This window comes from Geotrypetes seraphini, chromosome 5 (genome assembly GCF_902459505.1).
Source record: "Geotrypetes seraphini chromosome 5, aGeoSer1.1, whole genome shotgun sequence".
NCBI lineage: Eukaryota > Metazoa > Chordata > Amphibia > Gymnophiona > Dermophiidae > Geotrypetes > Geotrypetes seraphini.
The window spans coordinates 32,341,923-32,364,037 of record NC_047088.1 but is presented as its reverse complement, the minus strand read 5'-3'; the positions used below and the strand labels follow the sequence as shown (position 1 = coordinate 32,364,037).

General features: G+C 41.4%; 1 protein-coding gene across 3 annotated transcripts in view; it reads left to right on the top strand.

Moving 5' to 3' along the window:
* MAMLD1 (mastermind like domain containing 1) overlaps positions 1-19,835 on the top strand; it is a 270,399-nt gene extending 250,564 nt beyond the window's left edge. For all 3 annotated transcript variants that reach the window (XM_033945983.1, XM_033945984.1, XM_033945982.1), the window contains 3 exons: positions 10,097-10,240; positions 16,157-16,241; positions 18,576-19,835. In XM_033945983.1, coding sequence (XP_033801874.1) covers positions 10,097-10,240; positions 16,157-16,241; positions 18,576-19,588 — 1,242 coding nt within the window. In that variant the 3' untranslated portion in view covers positions 19,589-19,835. The remainder of the gene's footprint in view (positions 1-10,096; positions 10,241-16,156; positions 16,242-18,575) is intronic.
* The last annotated feature ends 2,280 nt before the right edge of the window (positions 19,836-22,115 follow it).

Below are 22,115 nucleotides of genomic sequence, written 5' to 3'. Positions count from 1 at the left end.
CACATCCTCCGGTAGCGCGTTCCATGTATCCACCACCCTCTGGGTGAAAAAGAACTTCCTGGCGTTTGTTCTAAACCTTCCCCCTTTCAATTTCTCCGAGTGCCCCCTAGTACTTGTGGTTCCCAATAATTTAAAAAATCTGTCCCTGTCTACTCTTTCTATGCCCTTCATGATCTTGAAGGTTTCTATCATGTCCCCTCTAAGTCTCCGCTTTTCCAGGGAGAAAAGCCCCAGCTTCTTCAGTCTGGTAGGCATGCCAACATCAAGTTACACTAGTATTCTATAAGGCGGGGGTTCTCAACCTCATCCTGAGAACACACCAAGCCTGTCGGGTTTTCGGGATACCCATAGTGAATATGCATGAGATAAATTTGCATGCATGCCTCCATTTGGTGCAAATCTATTTCCATACATACCGAACAGACCATTCCGCTCTCAGGCCTCCAGATACCCCCAGGCTGTGCCCTTCAGCTACAGAAAGCCAGGCGATGATCCTACTCCCATTTCCTACTAAACTACTGGAACCAACTACCTCCACAAATCAGATCCCTCCAAGGGCTCCTGAACTTTAGAAAAGTAATAAAACCATACCTCTTCACCTGGTCCTTGTAACCGTTCGGACTGCATATTATGTATATCTGTACAGTGCTCCCCCGAAATTCACGGGGGTGCCGTTTGCAGGAGCACCTGCAAATTTTGAAAAATCGCGAACGTGGTTTAGGAGCGGATCAGAGGCAGGAGAGGGCTGCAGGGGCGGCGGGTGCTGAAAATCGAGTGTGGGATCGTTGTTAGTATTTTCTGACCTGCCTCTTCCGGGAACTAAAGTCAGGCTACACCAATCGGGAGCTGCTCTGACACGCTATCTGGCGCATCAAAGCAGTTCCTGACTGGTGTAGCCTGACTTTAGTTCCCGGAAGAGGTAGTCAGAAAATAGCCATGAAGGACTGAGTCCATGATTCGCGAACCGCAAATTTGCGGGGGTTTACTGTATGTATGTTTAACCTACAACCTGTTCTGAGCTTATTGGGAAGAATGGGATAGTTTGGTTTATCTGGAGTACTAGGCTGAGAACCCCTGCTATAAGGTAATCTGGGCACCCAGATACGTTCTACTATAGACTTTCACCATATAGCACTGGGGCGTCTAAAAGGAAACGCCTAGAATCACCTCCTTTATTGTTAGTACCAATATTCAGTGTTGGCTTCTTAAATTTAGGCAAATGACTGGTTGATGAAAAGGCTGTCGTAAAACTTATCTGGATAAGGATGGAAATCTAAATAAAGCCATTAGGAGAAAGTAATGCAGGGGAAACATTACAGTTATGTTGGTGGTAGAAGGATAAAGGAACAGAAAGCTGCCTCGCAAATAAGTTATCCAGACGAAGATAACCAAATAGTCTCCAGATCTTATCTGGGTAACTTTTCACATTTAGGAAATCATTAAAGACCTATTTATTTGACAAATAAGAATATTAATTTTGATATATTTTAATGAGGCCTTCTGTTTCTATTCTTATTGTCATAGTATGTTTTAATTTTTTAATAATTTTTAATATTGTACTTGAATGTTTTTAACAATTGTATTACTTTTATTTTATAATTTTAGATTGTGCATAGATAGTGTGTTCTATGAAACTGTACCATGTGCTGAAATGTCTCGGTATTCTGTTGTGAACCGCCCAGAACTATTGGTTGGGCGGTATACTAGAAAATAAATTATTATTATTATTATCTATCCATCATCTTGCTGAATATCAGGGCTCTGTGTTTCTGTCCTTTCTACTACCATATAAGTAATGTTTTCCTTTCCTTCCACCTTGGTTTTGTAGTCAGAGGTTTTTTTTGGGGGGGGTCATCCTAGGCTTCCTGTGTTGTTGTTTTTTGTAGTTTTGTTTAGATTCAGAGTAGTTTTACTTTTGAAATTGTTTATGGAGAACTTAATATATCATCCTTCTTGATCACCAAATCAAAATGATTTACAAAGGGAAGAAGCTTTGGATAGGTACTTGGAAGACAAAGGGATTGAGGGGTACAGATAAGAGTAGAGGTAGATTATAGGGATAGGATTAGAGGTAAATTACAAAATTAATCAGGGACCACTGTTCAGGCACTAGGCCTGATGGGCCGCCGCGGGAGCGGACCACTGAGCAAAATGGACCTCTGGTCTGACTCAGTGTGGGCAACTTCTTATGTTCTTACAAAATCGCACTAAAACAGAGAAAGGGAAGGTATCTTAAAATAGGGGGGGGACCCCCCCCCCCCGAAAGAAGTTTCCAATAGGAGATAACATTTGTATTACAATACCAGGTGATGTCCCACATTCTATTGACCCTTAAAAAAATAACAGACCAAAAATAGCATATCTTAGGACAATTCCAAAACATATGGGCTAGGGTAGCCTTAGAATGACTACATTTTAGGCAACAGCCCACAGGGACAAGTGTTGCCCTATAGGTGCGCCAGGGTGCTATATACAGGTGACAGGGTGCTATATACCAGTGACAAATGAATTTAAACTATATACCAGTGACAAATGAATTTAAACTAAACTAAAACTTACCCTCTCTTTTACAAAGCCGCACAGAAACAGCCCCAAAGCCTTTTCTTATGTTCTTTGGCTTATCAAGCAGGTAAAGTTCAAGTATGGTTAGACGATCTGATTCAACAATCTGCATCTTATTGCACCTTTAGAAAATTGGTTAAGACCTATTTGTTCAAAAAATTTGTTACTTGACTGATGACTGTATTTTTCATTATTGAAATATTGTACTGCCTTTTTGTGTGCTTTGTATTATCGCTGGAATGTTCAGTCCTTTTTATTCTGTGAACCGCCTAGAACTTTCTGGGTGATGGCGGTATCCTATATAATAAAACCCTAGCTGCGCATGCGCACTTACCTGCGTGCTTCCGTGATCTCTGATCTGTGATCAGTAGGTCCGTGGCTAGCAGGAGTGCGTATGCGGCAGCCAGACAAATCGGAAAGCGGAGAAACACAGCACAGCCGGTGACTCCCCACTCCCGCCCTCACTCACCGCCAAAACCACCATCGCCAAAGCCTCCTCCTTCTCGCCGGCTCACCTGCGTTTAAATTCAGAGAAAAGCGCTGCACCGCGCTAACGCTGGCCTCGCCGTCTTCTGTCCACTGCGGCCCGCCCTCTCTGACTACTTCCTGTTTCCACTAGGGTTGGCCGCAGTGGATAGAAGACGCCGAAGCCAGCGGTAGCGCGGTGCAGTGCTTTTCTCTGAATTTAAACGTGGCGGCTGGGAAGGGGGCGGCAGGAAATGCTGATGCTGTACAGTGAAGGCCAGGAAATGCTGCTGCTGCACAGGGAAGTGTGTGTGTGGGGGGGGAAATGCTGCTGCTGCACAGGGAAGTGTGTGGGGGAAAATGCTGCTGCTGTTGCACAGGGAAGGCCGGAAAATGCTGCTGCTGCTGCACAGGGAAGGCCTGGAAATGCTGCTGCTGCACAGGGAAGTGTGTTGTGGGAGGAAATACTGCTTCTGCACAGGGAAGGCTGGGAAATGCTGCTGCTGCACAGGGAAGGGTGGGAGGGAAATGCTGCTGCATAGGGAAGTGGAGAGGATGGAGAGGGAAAGGGGTCCTGGGAGCAATCTTGGGGAGACAGAAAGACAGACAGGCAGGCAGCGCATTAGAACGAAAGACAGTCACACAGAAAGACAGCAGGCAGGGAGAGAGACAGAAAGAAAGAAAGACAGGGTGCCAGAGAGAGAACCAGAAAGAAAGAAGGACTGATAGCAGGAGGGAGAAAGACAGAAAGAAAGGAAGAGAGAGACAGGGGCAAGGAGAGACACAGAAAGTAAGTAAGAAAGAAAGACAGACAGACATATGTTCTAGCACCCGTTAATGTAACGGGCTTAAACACTAGTAGAAAAATAAAGTTATTATTATTATTTGCTCAACTGCAACGGCACAGAGGTAGTTTAGAAAAGCCAAAGGGAAGAATTTCTCACATTTCTTGAAGTTGGTCTCCTGGCTAAGATATAAAGACAAAGCATTCCAAAGAATTGAAGCAAGACAGAAAACAGCTGAATGTCTTGTAGAATGAAATTTAGCAGTAGTCATTGATGGCATCATGAGATGATTTTGTTCTTGTGACTGTAAGCATCTCAGGAATATATGGAAATATGACATCAAGCAAATAACAGGGAAGACCTGTAGCTATAGAAATATGATGGCAGATAAAGGTCAAATGGACCATTCATTCTTCCCATCTACAGCATCCACTATCTCCTCTTCTCCATAATAGTTCCCACGTTCCAGTTCTATGCTTTCTTGAATTCAGACAGTCTATGTTTCCATCACCTCTACCAGGAGAGCCTGTTCCATGCATCTACTACCTTTTCTGAAAAAAAAGTATAGGCATTGGCTATAATTATAGCAAGTGCCACCTCAAAAAAATGACTTGCCACCCCAAGAACCAGACAAAAATATATACAGAGTGTTGGCAATGGCAGCACTGGATCATATGGCAGCTTCTTCCTGCTTCTATGGAGCCCTGCATGGTTCAAAAATTATCATCGTGCAACTCTAATATTTTAGTAGAGAAGAAGGATGCCAGCTGAGGATGCAAGCTGGTCTGCCAATGGTAACTGGTCTGATAACACTAGACTCTTCAGTTTGACCAGATGATCCCACAAGAATATGAAAAAGTTCTTTAACATGGCATTTATTCCTAGAAAGTTGTTCAAAATAATAAGACTTCTTTCTTTCATCCATAGATGTTCAGTCCTACGGGCCTTTTTTTAAATACCAAACTTGGATGAAACCAAGTTTGGGTCTTGCACCTAGCAGAGACATCTGGAGTAACTTTATTCAGTGACTAACAAACAATTTAATTCTAAGTTTCTGCCTATGCTATAGCAGGGATACAAAATCTTCCAGAAAATGATAGTTTACAATGAAGTTTCCCTATTGAAAGTCTTCAGATTTCAAAATAAGAATGGTCTCTTCATTTTGACTGAATTAATATCTGCTTTTCTAATAGATATAATAATAATAATTTATTTTCTTGTATACCGCCCTGCCAGTAGTTCTGGGCAGTTCACAACAAGAGAAACTGAGACATTTCAGTGAAAAAATACAATTCAAAAACATACTACTAATTTAAATACAACATCAATAAAAACAATTCAATTAAAATGCAAATTCCTAATTAAAAATACACCATCGTTAATATGCTATTAAAAAAAGTTAACATTCTTGCTTATCAAATAGGTAAGTTTTCAATAATTTCCTAAATTTGAGATAAGAGTGAGATTGGGCAATCAATTCATCTTCCCCGCTTGATATTCTAGTGTCCTGACCAAAAAGGTTTTATAACGACAGGCCTTTAGAGCAGGGAAGATGAACATACCGGAATTTCTGGTGCATTTATTTGACTTGAATCATTTCAGGTAAGATACCATATAAGAAGGCAGTAAACCGAAAAGTGCCTTGTAACAAATACACCCAAATTTTAAAAACACTCTGGTTTCAAATGGGAGCCAATGCAATCTAGTATAAAAAGAACTCACGTGGTCATATTTCTTAAGACCAAAAATCAAACGAACCGCAGCATTCTGAACTAATCGAAGTCTTAATGAGGTCTTTTTTGTTAACCCTAGATAGATGATGTTGCAATAATCCAAGGTAGACAATATGGTAGACTGGACTAATAGCCGAAAAGACTCTGTATCGAAATATTTCTTAATGGTCCTCAATTTCCATAATATTGCGTAACATTTTTTAGTTAACAGATCCGTATGCTTCCTAAAAGTTAGACTACGGTCTAGAGTTATTCCTATAATTTTCAAATTAGGTACTATCTCAAAACTTTGACCATTCAATTGGATAGTTGTTTCCTGGATTTTATCGTTAGGGCTAGCTAAAAAAAATCTTAGTTTTTTCAGGATTAAGGGCTCCTTTTATCAAGCCGCGCTAGCGGTTTAACACACGTAATAGCGCACGTTAAACTGTCGGCCAAGCTAGCCGCTAATGCCTGCCTTGAGCAGGCGGTAGTTTTTTGGCTAGCGTGGGGATTAGCGCGTGATCAACAAAAGTCACGCGGGCGCTAACCCCGCTAGCGCGGCTTGATAAAAGGAGCCCTAAGTTTCAGCTTGAACTGCAACATCCACAATTCTACCTTTTCCAAGACATTTGAAATCTGAGTAATCAATTCACTCGAGAAAGCTTTACAAGGTAATATGGTAATATCATCTGCATATATATAAACATCACATTTAAACTTTGGAGTAAATGCACCAAAGAGACTAAATATATGTTAAACAATATTGGAGTCAAAGGAGAGCCCTGTGGAACTCCACATGAGTTCATCCATGAAAAGGAATATTTATCTTCAGTAAATACTTCGTATGTTCTACTTTTTAACCCTTTCAGGACCATAAGGATCGTAGGCCAATTTTTGTGGTTTTGACGACATTTTTATGGTAAAAAGGGCTTGCAGATGCCAAAAAATTGATTTTTTTTTGTGAAATATCATTTTTTTTTTTTTTTTTAAATCACACTTCTGGCTTATGGACAGTGTGGCAAGTGAATCTTCTCGTCAATCTGGCAACGACGCTAATGAATGAATGTCGGAACCAGTTTGTTTACATAAAGGCAGTATCATATGGAATCCGTACATATCAAATTTAGAACTGTAGACTATCCCAATCAAAATTTATAGGATTTTAAAGTTATGGGACAAATATGTCCCTTGGTCCTGAAAGGGCTACGAAGCCACAAAACCAGTTTTTTTACATTACCCCTGATCCCAATTGAATTCAAGCAGCTCAACAGTAGATCCACAAGATCAAAAGCGCTACTTACATCCAACTGCAGAATCAGGGCACTAGTTCCAATGCTAAATAAAATATTAAGCTGATTAGCCAATGATGCTATTACTGTTTCTGTGCTGTATCCAGAGGGAAACCCTGATTGGTGATCATGCAAAATATTGAATTTAATGCATGATCTGACCAAAAAACTCACCTAAAACCAACTTTTGAAAAAGAATAAGAGACTTTTGGATGAGAAAATAAGGGTTAGAGAGCCATATGAGTGGAGTGAGAAACATACTGAATCAATCCAAAACTCTACTTAATGAAGATAAAATTCCTATGTATAGCTGTAATGGGGGCATCAAAATGAATATTAAAATCCCCAAGGATACAAAAGTTTGAGTAGGTTGATAGCACTTCGTTTGTCAGCTGATGACAGGCAAGGAGGCCAACACAGCAAAATAATATACAGTGGATTTGAGAAGATGATCTGGCAAAGTAAAAATTTCTCATAGGTAGATTCTAATTGGCTTTCTGTAATGATGAGGGAAGAATCATAAAAAGGGAGACGCCCCCATCCCCATGAGTGCCATGTTGTTTGATGAAGGAGGAAAAACCTGATGGACAACTCTTAGTCAGGATGGTGTATTCCACTCCTTAAACCAAGTCTCATATTTCGAATTAGATCATGAACTAGTGTACATTTTCCTCTTAGATAGCATTTGTTCAGCAGCCCTAACATCTTACCATTTAAAAATGGAAGATGAGAATGCTTATGAGATGATATAGGTAAAGGGACAGACTGTATGGTTTAAAAATAAGGATAAGGCAGCCATTGTAAGACCGTTATTAGAAGCCTTTGGTGCATGCTGGTATGCCATTAAGATACTTTTCTTTGAAGAGCCTTAGTAGAGGTGTTGCCTCAGACTCGATGGATAGGGCGTCCAAGACTGAATCAGAAGACATGGCTAGAATCAAATCTGAGAGGAGAAATAACAGAAAGAGACACAATAGCTAAGGCTGACAAGTTGCAATCATATATTCAAGCGCCATTAAAGACACTTTTCTTTAAAGACCCCTAATAGTGATGTCACTTCCAGGACAGGCTGGCAGACACAAAAGAGAACTAGAAGTGAGAATTCCAGAACCGAGTCGGCAGACATAAAGAGAGCTAGAACTGATTCTTGGTTCATGCTTGATGAGCGTGACGTCTGGGTCCAGATCTGTAGACACAGAGGAAACCAGAGCAGATTATGGGTCAGGCTTGATGAGCAGTGCTTCTGGGATTGAGTTGGCAGACAGAGGAAGAACCAGAACTGACTCCTCTGGGATCAGGTCAGCAGACAGGAGGAGAACTAGAGCTGACTGCTGGAAAGAAAAACATCAGGAACAGACAGAGCTGTATTAGACAATGGTTAAGGCTGAAAATCTTTTAATCAATCTTTCCTCTTTTGGCTTTACTTAGTCTATTAGTACTGTGCAACAGGAAAAACAACCTAAGTACGCAGAATCTATTTCTGTCTTTACTCTCCAGTAATCCAACCAATTCACTAAATACACTGTGCAACAGAGGTTTTGGGGCGTGAATTGTAGTGGGTGTTCTATAGTGATTTGGGGTCACTGAATTCAAAACTGACCTTAATTTTTTGGTTTAACCCTCTGATTTTTAGCAAAAGGGCATTATAATGCAAAAGTGTGGTGCATTGGTTAAAGCTACAGCCTCAACACCCTGAGGTTGTGGGTTCAAACCCACGCTGCTCCTTGTGTCCCTGGGCAAGCCACTTAATCCCCCCATTGCCCCAGGTACATTAGATAGATTGTGAGCCCACCAGGACAGACAGGGAATAAATTCATGTAAACCGTTCTGAGTTCCCCTGGGAGAACGGTATAGAAAAATGAACAAATAAAATAAAGTTAACATTTTTGCAATATTTTCTAATGCTTGGAGTAAATGTTATAACAATCTTTGAAATATTAAAACAGTTTGCCTCAAATTAGATTGTTTCCCTGATAATCTTGGGAGTGTTAGTGATGAGAACGGGGAAAGGCTTCAGCAGGACATTGCTACAATGGAGAAACGATATCAGGGCAGATGAAGTTCATCAATGCCGGCTGACTATTGTTGGACATTAATTAGAGATGCTCCTAATCTCGTATATAAATGCACTTCAGCAGCAAAATGATTCTAGAAAATAATATGTATAGGAATTCTTAAATTGGCGCAATGCGTTACGTTGTGACTTTTCATTCACTCTATGATTATAACTAAACTAGATTATTGTAATTCTTTGTTAATCAATATATCACAAAAAGAAAAAAGAAGACTTCAGATAATCCAAAATACTGCTATAAAACTTATTCATAAAGCAAAAAAATACGACCACGTTACACCGCTATTAATCAAGTCCCATTGGCTTCCTATTAGCCACCGAATTACTTTTAAGATATTATTCCTGGTATGTAAAGTACTAGCTTTCAATGAACCTCAATTCATGTCTAGAATGATCATTCCTTATTGTGCCCCTCGTTCTCTTCGATCATCATCACTAGACTCATTAGCTGTCCCTTCCTTGAAAATTGTGGGCACAAGAAGAAATGACATGTTTTCTGTTACGGCTCCACAAATGTGGAATTCATTGCCACTTTACATCAGAAAAGAAAAAGATCTTATCTCTTTTAAAAAACTTCTAAAAACTTTTTTATTTAATGATGCTTTTATCAATTAAACTACGAGACCTGTTATTTAATGCAGAATTCAATTTTTTCCCTTCCCCTTGTTCTTTCCTCTTTTATGTTTTTCTACCTGAGAGAATTGTAACTTTACCCCTCTTATCCTCCTATATCATGTCCGTCCTTAAGCCACATGTATGAAGAAATTTGTAATGTGTTATAAGTATATTAACTTTTTACTTGTGTTTTAAAATTGTGTGTCCTCTAAATTGTTTTTTTTTTTTAAAGTGTTCATCGCTTAGAATGTTTGTATAGGCGATTCATCAAATAATAATAAAACTTGAAACTATACATATTTGCGATTTGCTCAAAAACTATACGTGATGGGAGAAAACTGAGGCTATTTTCATACACCGGAGGTCAAATTCTATAAAATAAACTTCATTTTCTTCTTGCCCCAGAAAAAAAGTTAAAATTTGTTGCGCAGTAATATTAACCACTGCAAGAATAATGTTTCTCATTCACCTACAAAAGGCATGTAGGATGTGGGGTGTGGCGATAATAGAGAGAGTTAAAGCACAGTAAAAAAACTGCACCTTTGTTATCTTCTTGGTCACATTTGGGTCTTGTTTTCCTGTTCTTGGCAGGATCAGACTGCTGGACTGGTTCCCAGGCTGCAGGAAGCAGGATCTATACCAAGTGCAGGCCCTGGACCTGCACCACCCACAGCTAATGGATATATAAGGAACACTATCCTGAAGGAGCAGATAATGAGACGGCAGCTGCTGCAGGTTTGAATTCTTCTCTCATATTTTAGCTACAGCTGGTGATGAAATAAGAATTTTTCATTTATTGAGTGTAAATAGGAAAGTGTTTTCTGTTCAGAGGGGTTGATAACAGGTGTTTTGTGTTTTTTTTTTAATCTTTATTAATTTTCCAAACTGCAACTTGTGCAAGACAAAAATATAGATACATATGATAGAACACGAAAAGCACATTGAACTTACAGACTTAAAAGAACAATAAATTTCACCCCTCCCTCCCATCTAATAATCAAGAAAATAAATACACTTCCCCCCTCCGATTCGCGGGGATTAGGGGCAGAGTCGGCCCGCGAATATTAAAAAACTGTGAATAATATTCGGGCCAGTTCTGCCCCTAACCCCCGGCTATTTTAAGCCCTGAAAGCCCCGTTAAGCCTTACCTGGTGGTCTAGCGGATTTTCGTTCACAGGAAATGGCTTGAGAGACTACGGGAGCTCAAGGCAGCCATTTCCTGTGAGCGATCTTCCCACGCCCCTGCCCTGTGCAGATCGCTCACAGGAAATGGCTGCCTTGAGCTCCCGTAGTCTCTCAAGCCATTTCCTGTGAACGATCTGCACGGGGCAAGAGTGTGGGAAGATCACTCCTGCCCCGAAAACCCGCTAGACCACCAGGTAAGGCTTAAGGGGGGGGGCTTACAGGGCTTAAAATAGCCTGAAAAATGAAAATCCCTTTTTTGATTTAAAACCGCAAATAAGCGAATTCGTAGATACGGAAATCGCGAATACTGAGGGGGAAGTGTACTTAGAATCAATCTTAAAAAAAAAAAAAAAAATTTCCCAATTCAAGATTTCAATGCAAACCCCCCCCCTCTCACCCCGGATGTGTATGCTTAAAGGTTTATAGAATACAAACAATTATCATTCCTTACAGAATTTAGTCAGTGGTTCCCAAGCATCCAAAAATTTCCTATAATATCCCTGTTGTATAGCCATCAGACGTTCTATTTTAAAAATATGACACAGAGATTCCCACCCAAAAGTGTAAGTTAACCGATCCCAGTTTTTCCAATTCCTCAGGTTTTAAAATCTCCGGGCTCTGATATTTTTTTTTTTCTTTGATTTTTGTACATTTCGAGAAGAGATTTGGGATCATCAGATTTTGGTGTGCCCCTCCCCCGCAGGAAGCTGCCACAGGGTTAAGCCGACCTTGGTTCCAGGGAATAACTCAAGATCTGACATGGGCTACAGTGGCCCTCCTGGAAGAAGACCCTCTTCTCACCCTTGTAAAGGAAGCCCTCGCCCTACCCCTTTCAATCCCCTCCAAACAGTCTGGTAAAAAGGGCCCTTATTAAAGTATATTTCTTTCTCCCCTTTTTTTTTTTTAAAGCATGTGTATGAATTTAAAAATTTTTAGACCATTTTTACAAACAAGCCATTCAAAATGATTTGCAAAGCAAATAAAAGATCAGACTGCCACAAGCTTGTGTAGACAACCAGGGGATTGATATTCAGCGCCTGGGAATCACTTCTGCATGAAGATTCCCCCCCCCTCCCTGATCACCAATGAAGTAAAGGAAGCATTTTGAGGACAAGGGCTGCCTTTTAGGTGGGGAGTGGGTGTACAGACTTGAAGTTGGGGTGTGAGTAGGGATTGAGCTGGGGGGAGGCACTTAAATTTGTGGAGTGCTGGAAGCTAGGGGAACCCTGCTTTTGGCCCAGGAACCTCAGGACACAGGTTGCTGAATATTGTGGTAAATCAAGGTCATAGTGACATAGTAGATGACGGCAGATAAAGACCCGAAGGGTCCATCCAGTCTGCCCAATCTGATTCAATTTATTTTTTTTTTTTTATTTACTTTTTTCTTCTTAGCTATTTCTGGGCAAGAATCCAAAGCTCTACCCGGTACTGTGCTTAGGCTTCAAATGTTGAAGTCTCCGTCAAAGCTCACTCCAGCTCATCCACACCCTCCCAGCCATTGAAGCCCTCCTTAGCCCATCCTCAACCAAAAGGCCATATACAGACACATATCGTGGAAGTCTGCCCAGTACTGCCCTTAATTCTTCAATATTTACTATTATTTTCTGATTCTAGATCCTCTGTGTTCATCCCACGCTTCTTTGAACTCCGTCACCATTTTCCTCTCCACCACCTCTCTCGGGAGCTCATTCCAGGCATCCACCACCCTCTCCGTAAAAAAGAATTTCCTTACATGGCTCTTGAGTCTCCCACCCTTCAACCTCAGATTATGTCCTTGGTTTTAGTGATCTTTTACTGCACCTTGTTGAAGTCCTCTCTAATTGCCTAGTGTACGCTCTACCCTTGGACTGCCCGCAATTCCCTATTTTCAGTTTAGAGCTTTGGAGGGATTCTTTTGTGGCACTGTCTGGTTAAGTGTCATTGAATATCCCCAGAGAGACCTGCACAAGCAAGTTAAATGACCAGGAGCCCTTTGGTCTCTCAGATCCAAAGGCAATTGACTCCAGTGTTCTTGGTCCATCGCCCTGAAGGTCCACCACTTCCACTTCACATACAAACCCAACAAATTACCCAGCTTTGAACTTAAAGATCTCTTTGGGACACAAGGTTTCAAAAGATCCATAAGGTACTGTGGTTTCAGGTTCTGAATCAATTTAAACATCAAGCACCAATATATGAGGGTTCTTCCAAAAAGTTTGCGCACTTCCATGTTTTCACGGGAAATGGGTTGGGGCGGGAGAAGTGGTAAGAGGGCGTGTCGTAGTAGGACGCTGGGAAAAATGTATCGCAAAACAGCTTTTGAGATATTTAATAAATAAAAGTGCAAAAACTTTTTGAAGATCCCTCATTTACTGTGTACAGCACTCCTTTATATCTGGATATTTTTTATTGTACACCTTTTTCCATATCAAATCTGAGTTACGTGAGGTATTTTCCTACCCAAAATGGTGAAGTTACTTATTCATTGTTACAAGAAGTCCATAAGTCTTGGGGGGGGGGGAGAATTGGAATTATTAATTATCGTATATAGGCCTATATTTTTAAGCCATGATAACACATTTTCCTAAAAAGCACTATAACAAGCTAAATACAAATAATGAGCCGAATTTTTAATTATTGCAAACTTCCATTTGTTATTTTTATGTCCCTAAATTAGGCGCTGTTAAATGAGTGGGTTCACATGTCAATGGATGCAAAACAGTTTGCTGGTATGGTGAGGAGTAAAATAGTTAATGAAAAATCTTAGCACGCTGTAATCATACTCGTGAAAAGTTTAGTTACACCTCAAGACTTGTAGCCTGCTTTCTCCTGGGCGCATTGCCAGATTAAGGGCCACATTTTGGATTTGTAGGTACTTGGAGGACCTCAGAAAAAATAGTTAGTGTCTTATTAAAGAAATGACAATTTTGCATGGGGTAAAACTCATTATAGTTTATAAATCTTTCCTTTTGGCTAAGTCTTAATAATAATATTATAATTTATAGCTAAAGAGACGTATGATCAAGAAACTGTTTTAGTTTACTTTTCTGATTATGATAAGCATACCGAGGGCCTCAAAATAGTTCCTGGCGGGCCGCATGTGGGCCCCGGGCCGCGAGTTTGGGACCACTGATTTAAAGGGACTCCGAGACTCTTTAAAAACCTCTCCGTCCCTGTGTGCAAATTCTAGTGGGCTGCGGGGCAAGTCCCCAGCCTTCTCCCACACCCCCAACTCCCGTGCGGCCCATAAATGTGTAGAAGCCAGTAGAAATGGGAAACAGATGAAAGATTAAAAGCTGCATACATTTCCCTCTTTCATCCACTCTCAAGTACGATTGCTTGTGTGATTCACTCCCTTTGATTAATGGATAGAGGGAATGTCTCAGGCTGGACCCTTCAATGTTACGCTTGCCACTTAGGAAAATAACTCCTTTCTCTAGAGGCTCAACTAAGTTACCTCTGTGACATTCCTGAGCCCAGTGGATATGACTGAGCAGGAATCTAATCCGGCATGCCTTGGTTTTATTTATTTTGAATTTACTTTTTTTCCCCACCAAGTATTTATCGCTCATTTGCACAATTTTACTTTGTGGTTGTCAAAAATAGCTCATTTAGAGGTCCTTTTACTGAGGTTGGATAAAAAGCGGCCTTAGTGCGCCCTTAACAAGGGCTTTTCTTCTGCACTAAGCCTGTTCTTTTCCGCAGTTGGGAAAAGACCGATTTTCCAGATTAATGGCCATGCACTAATTGTGCGATTAACAAGTGGCTGTTAACAAAAAATGTATACCAACAAACAAGGACTAGATATTCAAAACCTCTTAAAAAGTTCTCCAATAACTGTATGTGGAAGCCTCGGTCCCACCACTCCACCGCTTTACCGTTTGCACCTGCGGGGAGAATTACGTGGTAACCTTCATCATTGGCTATTCCGCATTCATAAATATTTAAAGCATAAATAATTTTAAATATGTTTCAATATGCGTACACAGTAGTATAAATAAGCAAATAAAAAGAGAATGGCACATAGCACTTTAAACGCATATTGAAACATATTTAAAATTATTTATGCTTTACATATTTATGAATGCGGAATAGCCAATGATGAATGAAGGTTACCACATAATTCTCCCCACAGGTGCAAACGGTACAGCGGTGGAGTGGTGGGACCGAGGCTTCCACATACAGTTATTGGATAATTTTTTAAGAGGTTTTGAATATTTAGTCCTTGTTTGTTGGTATACTACGTCACTATTTGGACTGATATAAAAGTTAAGATACCATAGCCATTTATTGGTGAGCATACGAATCCTTCCTGACACCTATTTTGCAGGCGGTAAAGGCTCTGGTGCTTATCGGTTAGCACAAAGTAATGCGGCTGCGCTAACTGATTTGCACTATCATGCTTTCTCTATGTCGCCTCTGGGAAAAATAAAGAAATATATTTAGCGCATGGTTTTTTAACCACATGAGACCTCAGCCCATCCCGCAGTCAGCCCTTTTAAACTACAGTAAGCATGTGCTAGCATTTTACAGCAGCTTAGTACATAAGAACATAAAAATAGCTCATCTAGCCCAGTAACCCATCCGCACGGTGGCCAATCGAGGCCACTAGTACCTAGCAAAGACCCAAAGAGTAGCAACAATCCATGCTACCGATCCAGGGCAAGCAGTGGCTTCCCCTATGCCCGTCTCAATAGCAGACTATGGATTTTTCCTCCAGGAACTTGTCCAAACCTTTCTTAAAACCAGCTACGCTATCTACTCTTACCGCAACCTCTGGCAATGCGTTCCAGGGCTGAACTATTCTCTGAGTGAAAAAATATTTCCACCAGTTGGTTTTAAAAGTATTTCCTTATAACTTCATCGAGTGTCCCCCCAGTCTTTGTAATTTTTGACAGAGTGAAAAATCGATCCACTTGTACCCGTTCTACTCCAACTCAGGATTTTGTAGGCTTCAATCATATCTCCCCTCAGCCTTCTCGAGCATGGGCAGACTATGGACTTTTCCTCCAGGAATTTGTCCAAACTTTTCTTAAAACCAGCTACGCTATCCGCTCTTACCACAACCTCTGGCAACGCGTTCCAGAGCTTAACTATTCTCTTGAGTGGAAAAAAAAATTTCCTCCTATTGGTTTTAAAAGTATTTCCCTGTAACTTCATCGAGTGTCCCCCAGTCTTTGTAATTTTTGACAGAGTGAAAAATCGATCCACTTGTACCCGTTCTACTCCACTCTGGATTTTGTAGACTTCAATCACATCTTCCCTCAGCTGTCTCTTTTCCAAGCTGAAGAGCTCTTAAGAAATATGCTGGAACTGCATTGCTGGAGTTGAGAGCTTATTCCCAGGTAGAAGGGGGTTCTGAGGTTTGCCTAAGGAATTCATCCCTCGGTCACATGGTTCTGGGTCCGTTGCCTTACTTGTAGAACCATTCTTCACTTATCTAAGGTATTTTGTTTATGTATTTTTTTTTTTATCTGTATATTTCAGCAGGTAAAGCACAGACCAAATATGATGGGAGTGACACCAGAGCAGCGCAACACATTTGTCGCCCAACAGATGAACCAATTTGCAAGTAAGGAACTAAAGATAATGTTTTTACCAAAAGGTTTGCAAGAGCTTGCTTCAGATGTATGTGCAGCAATGTAGGCCGTTCTCTATACTCGGAGCTGTGATAGGCAGGAGCAAGTGAGGATCGCTGCTGCTCTTGGTGCCTGGGAGCGAGGGCGCCTACAAGTGTTGGGGGAATCCTAGTAGGAAGAAGCTACGTTCTGGGGGAGGAGGAAATTGGAATGGAGGGTCCCACTTCTCCTCTTGGGGGGGGAGGGAGGGAAGTTGATCAGAATCAGGAGACGGGATGATTACTGGCCAAATGTCCTTCTGTGCATCTTGGTTAATATTCACCCAGGACCTACATGGCTACTGCTGACTGCCTCTTATGCAGTCAGGTCTGGATATTCAGTGCCATTGCAAACACATGGCTCAGCATTGATTATGGGCTAACTTAGCCGGTGATGATGAGCAATTTAAAAAAAAATGCTCACCGCTGCTAGCTGAATATACTGTAATTGGGCACAAAACCAGAGTGGAATTGTCCCAATCAGAATGGTGCACAAAGAAAGTGTCTTTCAACTCATCTGATAAATCCAAATGCCTTTATTCATCCAAAGTTCGTAAATCCATACAATGACTCAATGACCCGATATGTACATGTTTCGGCCTACCCGGCCTGCATCAGGAGTCTATAATCATATATATGAATATAAATAAATCAATGGACATATAAATTAACATAGAAACAAGGAAAAGCTTAATTTTTGAATCACAGCAAAGAATAAAATGTGTAAAAAATATATATATATATACATATACACATCATTGCTTAAAAAATTCATCTCATATATGACATGGATAATGAAACTACCTAAAATGCTCACCGCTGCCAGCTGAATATACTGCAATTGGGTACATTCTTAGGGGAGGCCAAAATTTCATTTAGTTGAAGCAGTAGAGAAAACAGAACTAGCTCTGTGTAGGCCAGGGAAGGCTTCTCTCCAGTTAGCATTTCTCCTTCCATGTGAATCTTTCCATCTACCCCGTCGTGAGGGCTGTGATCCAGACATCGCATGATAGAAAAGCAGCCCTTCCTTCTCACCCTGTCGCCTGCCTTGTCACGTCAGAAGCAGTAAGTGGAAAGGTCAACTCAGGAGAAGAGAGGGAAAACCAGATTGGGGTCTCCTTGCAGAGAAAGAGGAGGGCTCAAGAACAAAGTTCCCTTTAAGCTGAGCGCATGAGCGATTGCTCACTATTTTCATTGGCGTCGCTCATACGTTTTCTCGTGTCGCTCAGGCCAAGCGCTGGTGCGGCACCGCGAAAGGGGACGGAAGCGGCGCGAGTCCGGCGCTTGTCGTTCTCCTCGGAGCAGATAGGAGTGCGCAAGCGCAGCTTGTCGCTCATGCGTATTGCGCATGTGCGGCTTGTTGCTCATGCATATTTTTTTTGCACACACCTCATCAACCCTTAGAGGGCACATTGCTCAAGAATAGGGTTGCCAGATTTTCCAATCAGAAAATCCGGACCCCCTAGACCCGCCCCCCCCCCCCCAGACCAGGCCCTGCCCCAGACCCACCCATCCCTGTAATGCTCTAATCCCGCTCCAGCCCCGCCCCCCACTGCCTGCTTTAGTCAGGCAGGGAGGAAATCTGCGCATGTGCGGATCTCCTCCCTGTCCGACGCGATTTGAGGAGGCTTTTCAAAACCCGGACAAAGTGCCGGGTTTTGGAAATCCGGACATCTGGTAACCCTACTTCAGAAGCAGTAGGATGGCCTCCGGGATCATCACAGCCCACACTGGATCTTAGGTTACTCCCCAGAGGTTCAGAGAGATATAGTTAAGTTTATGCATACTAATGACTAATGCAAATCTAGCTTTAATATTACTGAGCCATTTTTCATGCATCTACATATGCTTCACATCATTATTACTATTAACAGTAAGCCTGCAGGCTAATTTTACTCTAAATGCATTTAAACACCCCCCCCCCTTTTTAAAAGGAAGCCATGTTAAGCTTTTTTATTGCCAGCCACAGCGGTAAAAGCTTCATATGAGCGTCAGAACTAATAACGTCATGGTCGGCGATTTAAAAAAAAAAAAAAAAAAAGCTTAACGTAGGTTCATAAAAGGGGACCTTAGTGCGTTGACCCCATGTTAACCAAATTAGCAACAATTTTCCTGCAATTAATTGAAAGCTTTGTGGAATGTGTAGGTTTTATCAAACAAGTTGGTGCCCTCATCGTGGTATTCTGTTAGGGACATATTTGACTGAACTAATACCAGAAATGACATAATTCCTTATTTCTAGAAGGGGTATATCTTCATTAATTAAATATTTATCTTTTGTATGTGCAGCGGTACCACAGTCTGTTCCTAATGACTGTTCTCAGCCCATGCCAACACATTCACCCAACCACCGCCTGATGACTTCATCTCAGGGTCTGATTCAAACCAATATGGGCTCCGGCATGACACCACCTACACTCAACCAGAACAGTGGCACAATGGTAATGATTCCCCATAACCCTGGAAAACAGCAAGGGATTTTTCCAGCAAGTTCTGAGTTTAATATTTCACTTCGAACAAACCAAACCTCACTGGCCATGAACCCTAGCTGCCAAACCGTTCACGGTCAATCTGCAGTTCGGCCTGGAATGTCGTTGCCTGGATTTAGTCCCGGTAATTTGGCAAATCACTCTGCAGCCCAGCAACATTTAAGGCAAGCCGGCATGGCACGCATGTCTAATGTCTACACCAGTTCACCGTCACAGATTTGGACGCCGCAGGGAGTCCCAAGAATGCCAAATCAAACCCAAATGGATGCCAGCATGCAACAATTTGCCAGTAATCCCTTGTTCTCCAAACAAAACGTGAGACAAAATATGGGAAGTCAGCCATTTTCTCATCAAGCCATGGTACCCCCCAACCAGATAGCTCCTCCCAACCAGATCCGGCAAATGCAAAAACTCAGCCTAGCGCAGTCCAGTCCAGGGGTAAACCCTCTGAATACTCAGAACTTAAGAAACAGCTTGACCCGAGGACAGCTGTCAGCTATGAATGTTATGAAACCAATAATTCAGAGTGTGCCCGGTTTTACCCAGATGACTCCTCAGCTTGGCCCGCCTGCCTATCCTCCTTCCATGGGACAATCATCAGCGCCATTCAGCCGAATGAGTGCTGCCGAGCTGCCTCCGTATGACTTTGTTCCATCACAGACCAGTTCTGTCTTAGCTGGAAACTGCGGTGAAGCCGACTTCATTGAGTCCATCATGAAGACCAGTAGCAGCAATGACGAGGACTGGTTGAGCAACCTGACCATGCTCGATGATATTCTGGAACAGCACACGCAGAATTCCGGGCATGTCTAGGCTACTGCTGTGGAAAAAGACACATTTCCTTGAAAAGAAAAAAAAAAAAAATCAAACAGAAAAGTGCTTTCAGTGCTAGAAGTATGTAATATCCAGACAGTTCTTTGCCTGCAACAACATTTAATATTGGCAGTTTTTCAGATAACTGTATATATTAAAATATTTTCTAAATTATGTTTTCCATAACATTAAATGTGGAAGTATTTATACTTCTGTGCTGGACTATTTGTAAATAAAACTGTAGCATAATGTTTTGTTACATTACAGGGCTTTCATTTATTATAATGTGTTATAAATATGCAAATGATATTGTTAGCTCCAGTAATACTATGTATTACAGCCAAAAATACTTGTTATGTTTTTTGACATAATGAACTGAGGGTGTCCCGTAAACTGGATGAAAGCAGCACACAGTGCCGGAAGAGGCGGCTTTGACGCTCGGTGATACTCTTCAAGCACTGGACTGAATGCAGAGCCACTAATGGCAGCAGAAACAACATGTCTTATTAATTTATTTTTCAATAAATTGGGTAGATTTATGGATCACATTTTATCGACAGCTTAGAATTTTCTTTTTATCAGAAAGACTAGTTCATTGCTCTGCTGGTGATTAAAGTAGACGTGTAGAACATTGTGGTTGCTTCCTTGTAAGTGTATGCCTCGTGGTCTTCAAATTGTTAAGAGACTGGAGAGGTTGTCCAAAGGAGATTGCACAAGTCAGATGAATGGACATTTTACTGGAACTGGTCCAATGTCCATACAGGATATGCTGAAAATGGCCAGCCATATAGTCAAATGAGAGATAAAGCCATTAGTGGATGACATACCTCTGCCATGTATGTTTCTAGTGTACAGGTAATTTGTTCCTGATTTTAAGGGGTTTCATAATATCATTTTAATGGAAGACATTTTGGATTTTTTTTGTTGGGTTATTTTTTTTTGTTGGTTGATTTTTTTATTTTTTTTTTGTTTGTTTGTTTGTTTATAGGGAACATGTTGGCATTAGCTTTTTTTTTTTTTGTAAATGTCAATGATGTTTTCTGTCAGCTGAATTTGTCATATGTATATTTAAGAGTGTTTATAAAAAGGTTCACTGTACCGTAAACTGAAAATGTTCATCCTTTGTGTAATCATATTTTAATAGCTGCATCATGTTTCTGCTCTACATTTGTACTATACAGTAATGTCGGCTTCAAGCACAGAAATGGTAACTTTTTTTATTTTTTTTTTTTTGGTTCTTCATAGCATAATAAACTGCCAGGGGAAAATGCACATACGTTTTTAGATGTGTTTACCAGTCCTTTCTTTTCACATCAGTTTGTTTTTAAGATTGTGTGTCACTTGCTGTCTTGCAACTCTGTGAACATAAGAACTGCCGCCGCTGGGTCAGACCAGTGGTCCATCGTGTCCAGCAAGTCCGCTCACGCGGCGGCCCTTATGCAGAAGTTATTTAAAGGGGGCAAAAGGAATCCTGCTGCCATTTGAGTCTTAGCATAAACAGTGTTGTAATTCAGATTTTAATCTGACTATAGCAACTTTCTTTGTATGTAAGTACTTGTCAATACTGTGTGAAGAGATGAACAGTTTTTTGTTGGTTGGTTGGTTTGTGCAGCCTAATCAAAACCAATGCAGGGATTCTGGTACCTGTAAATGTAGTCACAACAACCTGGGGAATTTTCAGCTGGGTCTGCCTCATACTGTTCATTGCAACAATAGGCCTGAAATCAGGAGCTATGCACTAGAGCACAGGTGTCAAAGTCGGTCCTCGAGGGCCGGAATCCAGTCGGGTTTTCAGGATTTCCCCAATGAATATGCATGAGATCTATGTGCATGCACTGCTTTCAATGCATATTCATTGGGGAAATCCTGAAAACCCGACTGGATTACGGCCCTCGAGGAGGGACTTTGACACCCCTGCACTAGAGAATGACACTGGGACAAATTTTCCTCCATCCCCACGGGAATTCAATTTCCCCGTCCCTTCCCCGCAAGTTTAGTCGCGGTACCTGACCCATTCCTGTAAGCTCTGCCTTAACCCCACAAGCATCGAACACTTCTGATTTTAACGTATTTGAGGCTTGTGCAGATGAGGACAGAGCTTGAAGGAATGGGACAGGGGCAGGAAAAGAACTCGCTGGGATGGGAAAATGAGTTCCCACGGGGACAGGGAAAAATTTGTCCCTGTGTCATTCTCTACTTGGAAGAACAGTATAGAAAATTGAATAAATAAATAGTGTGACAAGTTTCAGCCTCTGTTCACCAGAGCAGGTATTGTGACATCATAATGCCTCATTCCACCAATGCCTAAGAGCCAACCTCATCAGTGATGTCACAATGGCTTGATTGTCCTTTACTTGACTCACTTTTACTACATTTTGATTTCGAGTGTGGTGCGGTGTAGTGAATGATGCAGGGACAAATTTTTTCCTGTCCCCGCAGGAACTCAATGTCCCCGTCCCTGCGAGTTTTGTCACTGTCCCTGGCCTGTTACTGTAAGTTGTGCCTTAACCGCACAAGCTTCAAACAC